We start from the raw sequence: 5,838 nt of genomic DNA, 5'->3' as shown, positions 1-5,838 counted from the left end.
GCTTAATTCACCAGCACACAGATAAATGGTTCAGTGAACCATGACTGTACAAATAAAAAAGTGGCAGAAGCGATGTTTGTCTTCAATTCATGAGGCAAATGTAAAGCCTCAGCTGGGAAATGCTGTTTTGTGGGATTCTTGTGATTTTTACAGGTGCATTTCTGGGTGTGATGTTCTCCCACGCTTAAGCAGTTGGATTGTGAACATCAGTATCCTTTTGGTTGCAAAACTCAAATTATGTTTAGAAATTCAATAGAAAACAAGTCTTGTTTATCTTTTGGACAAATACCTCACGTAATTGTTTAAATTGTGGGTTGGTTGCTGGAGTTAAGGCCATAATGTAATAAAAGCATAAAAGATCCTTGACACATGAACTGGTGGCTTTGTTCAGGATTTCTAATGAATATCACTCCATCTACCTTGGATGGTGACAGTCCCCTCACTGACACCTGCTCAGCTTTCACTCATTTGTGCGTTGCAGATAGTCAAAGGACTCTTTTAAAAGAGTACAAACACCAAAATAGCTGAAATTTAACTGACACCTGGAAGCCTTGAGCATCCCAGAGCAGTTCTGAATTCTGACTTCAGTATGTCCTGGGGGCAGACAGAGAATCTAATACCGCCAAGTTATTTGTGTAGGTGAAAATATATTTATCAGCAATTTAGAGCATATTCATAGTACCATTGTGGGTTCTCATGGCTGATTTTGACCCAGCTTCTGCTTTTGTTGTTGTTTTGGTGTCGTGTTATTTCAGCAGGCTCTTGTCCTACAGTTCTGGTCTCGTAGCTTTTCATGGTCTCAGACTGCAAGGGAGATTCTGCACTTGAACCATTAGAAACTGAAAATCAATAAAAAAATTAAAAAGAGGAGAATCAGGGCTGAACAATCATTAGGGTCCAGGACCACTCCTCCTGTTTTAAATTCCACAGTGCTGTTGTCACCTTCGTTTACCCTCTCTGCTGTTTTGCTGAGTAGTTGCCTCAGTGTGTGAGGAGTTAAGAGAGTTTTTGGTAATTTAATGTCCTGATGTCTTGGCCTCGAGGTGCACCAGGGGAGGTTTAGATTGGAAAATTCCTTCACCAAAAGGCTCATCAAACCCTGGAACAGGCTGCCCAGGGAGGTGCTGGAACCATCATATGTTCCAAAACGTATGTGCCACATCCATGGCACAAGAGGACATGGATTAATGGTGATCATGGTGGTGATGGTTGGACTTGATGGTTGGACTTGATGGTCTCAAGGGTCTTTTCCAGCCTTAAGCATTCCATGGTCCCGTGATGTGACTCCATGGCTCTGCCACATTTTGTCTCATAACCAGTTGTTGGTACCTGGTGAAGAAAGCTGGCTGTAGCGGGGATGGGTCAGATTCGCACCCCTTCTCAGCTCTCTCCTGAGAGAGATGACAGATATTTCCTCTTATTTCATCAGGGATATTTATTTTCCTGCCCTGCTTTACCTCACTTGCATTATTCCCCCCCAGGCCTGACACATTCCCCAGGGAGTTGGTGCCTCAGCCAGGCCACCATGACAGCGCTGTCCCCCAACCTGTCGTGCCACCACCACTCCATCGACGACTTCCGCAACAGCGTCTACTCCACGCTCTACTCCATGATCAGCATCGTGGGCTTCGTGGGCAACGGCGTGGTGCTGTACGTGCTGATCCGCACGTACCGGCAGAAAACGGCCTTCCAGATCTACATGCTCAACCTGGCCCTGTCCGACTTCCTGTGCGTGCTCACGCTGCCCCTGCGCGTCATCTACTACGTGCACAAGGGCAACTGGTTCTTTGGTGACCTCCTGTGCCGCCTCTCGTCCTACGCGCTCTACGTCAACCTCTACTGCAGCATCTTCTTCATGACGGCCATGAGCTTCTTCCGCTGCATCGCCATCGTCTTCCCGGTCCGCAACATCAGCCTGGTGTCGGAGAAGAAGGCGAAGTTTCTGTGTGTTGGCATCTGGGTGTTTGTCACGCTGACGAGCGCGCCCTTCCTGCGGAACGGCACGTACCAGCACGGCAACAAGACCAAGTGCTTCGAGCCGCCGGAAAACTCCCAGAAGACAAACATGGTGGTGATCCTGAATTTCATCGCCCTCTTCGTGGGCTTCATCTTCCCCTTCATCATCATCACCATCTGCTACACCATGATCATCCGCACCCTGCTGCGGAACTCGCTGCGGAAGAACGAGGCCAACCGCCGCAAGGCCGTGTGGATGATCGTCATCGTCACCGCCACCTTCCTGGTGAGCTTCACGCCGTACCACGTCCTGCGCACGGTGCACCTGCACACGCTGCGCCTGCGGGGCCCCGGCTGCGCCGACACCGTGTTCCTGCAGAAAGCCGTCATCGTCACCCTGCCCCTGGCGGCCGCCAACTGCTGCTTTGACCCCCTCCTCTACTTCTTCTCCGGGGGAAACTTCCGGCAGAGGCTCACCACACTGAGAAAGGCGTCCTCCTCCAGTTTGTCACAAGCCTTCAGGAAAAAGATCTCTGTGAAGGACAAGGAGGAGGAACCCTTTGGAGAAAACCAGAGGGAGAATGGAAAGGCAGCTGTGGCTCCTTTGTAAGGAGGTTAAACCTTTCCCTCAGAGCTCTGGTGGGGGATGGAGATCTCTGAACCCTTCCAGAATATGGGATGGAGGCTTCCGAGCCTTTGTTGCAGTTAAATAACTGTGGACAGTCCCTGGATTGTGGTGTTTGATGGCAGAGCCACTGTGGGGCTGGGCAGCCCCTGGGACCCCCAGAGCCACGTGGGACAGAGCAGCTACAACCAGCAAGCTGTGGAGCTGCTGCTGAACTCCCAAACCCCTTCCAAGGCTGTATTTGGGCATCTGCTTCGTTTCACAACTTTCCAAGAGCGTTAATTCCCCGAGCCAGCAGGAAATGTACACAAAGCTTGCAGCGCGTGGGGAGCTCCTGATGAACAGCGAAGGCAGAGTTTTCACTGGAACTTCAAACAGCCGCCAAGTTATTTACACAGCGAGGCCAGGATAATTCCTGCCCTGCTCCCAGCTGCCTCTGGATTTTGGTTTTTATAATCATTATCTGTGTTTAAGGCTCCCAGGGCTGTGCCTGGGCTGCAAATCAGGGGACAGGCCCCTCTCCCACCCACACTGAGCAGCTCAAGAGGTTTGGCGGGCAGCAGATCTGCCAGTGTTTTCCCAGTTTCTAGAAAAATCCATGGGATCAGTTGTAGAATTGCAGTATCCTACTGTGGAGGATAACTTAGGAATAAGAATAAGAGGGAGCCTTAATTCAGTGGGACTGGTCTGAAGTGATGGCTGCAGGATTCAGAATATCACTCCAGTTTTTGGGGAAGTTTTAGGTAAAAGTGGAGCTCTGTGTGCTTGGAGTCAGATATGCCTTTCTCAACTATTGGCCAAAGGTGTTAAATTAATAATAAATATAAAAAAAAAAAGCTCTCCAAGATATTTGATTCTGTTCCAGAGCGTTCACCTCACCCACACCTGGCAGCAGAGAGGCAACACGAGGCTCTTGGAAAGACTTTTAGGAAGAGCCGGAACTCTTCTTTTAGGAAGAGCTTCAAAATCTGAGTCTGGATGAGATGTGATGCTGAAAAAATGTTGGGCTGTTTTTCTTCTGTAAAGAAAAACTTTAAACTCTTGGATGGAGGGAAACATTCCTGTACTTTTCCAGGGGATCTGCAGGAAGGTAGCTCCCACTCTGCTGGAGCAGAGCCCGCCCGGAAATGTGCGACACATCCCGACAGAAATAGAAATTCTTGTAGGATTAAACCTCACTGTTCATTTATCAGCTCCTTCTCCAACTGCAAGTGTGTTTGGATATGGTATTTATGAAATTACTTGATGTTATCTTGAATAAAGAAAACAGTTTTAGAAGTGAGCAAAAGGAGTTTGGCTTGGAGAGGCATCTGCTGGAGAAATTATCTGTACAGATAATTGGAGTGTGAATTCTCTCTTGGCACCACAGCCATTGCTCAGCAAGAGGCACTTAAAAAACCAAATTCACCTTCAGGACAAATGATGGATGTGAATTTCCAAGGAGATCTGAAATTCCTTTGTTAAATTTGAGGGATAAAGCAGTAGAGGGCTGAAAGTTGCTGCTGCTGCTGTAGAGTAGAGTTAGAGACCCCATAAACCCCCAGGAGGGCAGAGCCAAGAGTACAAAGCCAGAACTGCAGATTGTTCAGGGAAAAAATGTGAATGAATTGGCTAAAACTCATTTTCAAGGTTCAGCACTGAGTATTCCCCTTGTGTCTCCAGGCTTTAAAGGTATTGTAAAACTGTAAAAAATCCTTATGGATTTTTATTTGGAATATGCAGGAATAACATGCCCATTCCCAAAGTTTAAAACATTGTACAGTAAAGCTAAATGTGTGTATATATATATACATATGTATATATTGCAAAGCATTTTTATTGTACCAGATGTATTTTTTAACTTTCTGCCTTTTTTATTTGAATGAGACAATGTTAATGGCAAAGGAAATGGCAGCTTTTTTTTTTATTATTTTCTCTTTTTGTGCAATAGGAGCGCCTGTTTTAAACTTTACTGAATACCAAACGAAAACATTGCAAGTGAAATTTTAATTACTGTTTTCTGTGGCTTGTTTGAAAGTCTCTGTTACAGATTCTTCTTCCCTACAATAAAACTTTATTTGCACACAGCACCAGAGTGTAATATTTGCTTAAAAATAATAATTTATAATGGTGTAATAAACACTTAGAGCAGCACAGATGTTGCTGAGATGTTGGGGGAGTTCTTTTGCTCCAGCCAAACTGGATTTTGCTGTGGCTCAACTTCCCTGGAGCTGCTGTTTGGGGACCTGTTGGAGCCACAACACTTCTGATGGTCTTGGTAGACCTTGCAGTGGTGGAGCATCCCAACAAAAAGCAGCTGGAACCTGGATAAATTGGGATTTACAGACAGAAAATGCTTGGGAGACAGCTGGAGGGGCAGGTATGCTCTTGGTGAGGGGGACTTTTGTCCGTTCTGTGTGGTCAAGCATCACAGACACACAGAAAAATCTGCTGGGAATGTTTTCTCCTTGGAGTTGCCCAAAGCAGTGCAGGGTCTGCAGCGGGGGTTTGGTTACAAAGCTCCAGCCCAGAGGGGTGAGGAGGGGCTTTGCCACCAGCTCCGGGTGACAATGTCCCCGCGAGTGCCTTTGCCCTGGGGACACAGGCAGGTGCCACCCTGGCACAAATCCCGGGCAGGTTTTGGTCAGGAATAGGAGCCTGCAGAGAAACAGGGATTGTTACCGGGATGGGGCAGATTAGGAGTTGTGGTGGTTTTGGGGCTGTACAACGTGACAGGAGTTGGGAGTTGGGGACCCTGGTGCGGTGACGGAGACGCAGAGAAAACGAAAGTGAGTGGGTTGGGTTTTTCCTTGAAACGGGGCTATTTTCTGCGCCAGTTTTTGGTCCAATGGTGTCCCCTAGTGCTGAGCCCTTCCCGCAGCCTGTGCCTGCCGAGGTTTCCTCTTTTCATGCAGTCCAGCCCCAGTTCCTCTCCTGTCACTGTCCTGTTCCCTCTGGTGCTGACCCCTTCGTTCCTCCCCTCCCACCTCTGCCTGTGTTTTATTTCACAATCTTTGGGGCTTCCCTCTCTGCCTCCCTTTCGGTTTTTCCTATTTTTCAGGATGGATGCTCCAGCTGGGAAGGACCCAGCCACAGAAGGACTCAGTACCCTCCTCCTGCCTTGGGCTCCAACTGCACCCTAGACTTTGCCTAAAAACACTGATTTTCCATCAGATGACTGTTCCAGTATGGACCTGCAGAGCTTCCACTGGGATCTGGTGGTGAGTACAGCCCTTGGGCATCCCCTCCTCGTGCCAGTTTGGCCTGGGTGTGTCTGG

At 48.0% G+C, this 5,838-nt stretch overlaps 1 protein-coding gene across 1 annotated transcript; it reads left to right on the top strand.

Annotated features, from left to right (window-relative positions):
- Positions 1-1,525: 1,525 nt before the first annotated feature.
- CYSLTR1 (cysteinyl leukotriene receptor 1) lies at positions 1,526-2,566 on the top strand (the record flags this gene model as incomplete). The annotated part of the gene is made up of 1 exon (XM_084212993.1): positions 1,526-2,566. The coding sequence occupies one exon, from the start codon at positions 1,526-1,528 to the stop codon at positions 2,564-2,566; it is 1,041 nt and encodes a 346-aa protein (XP_084069119.1).
- Positions 2,567-5,838: the final 3,272 nt, after the last annotated feature.

This window comes from Fringilla coelebs, assembly GCF_963513975.1.
Source record: "Fringilla coelebs genome assembly, chromosome: 11".
Taxonomy (NCBI): Eukaryota; Metazoa; Chordata; class Aves; order Passeriformes; family Fringillidae; genus Fringilla; species Fringilla coelebs.
This window is presented reverse-complemented; position numbering and strand designations above follow the sequence as displayed.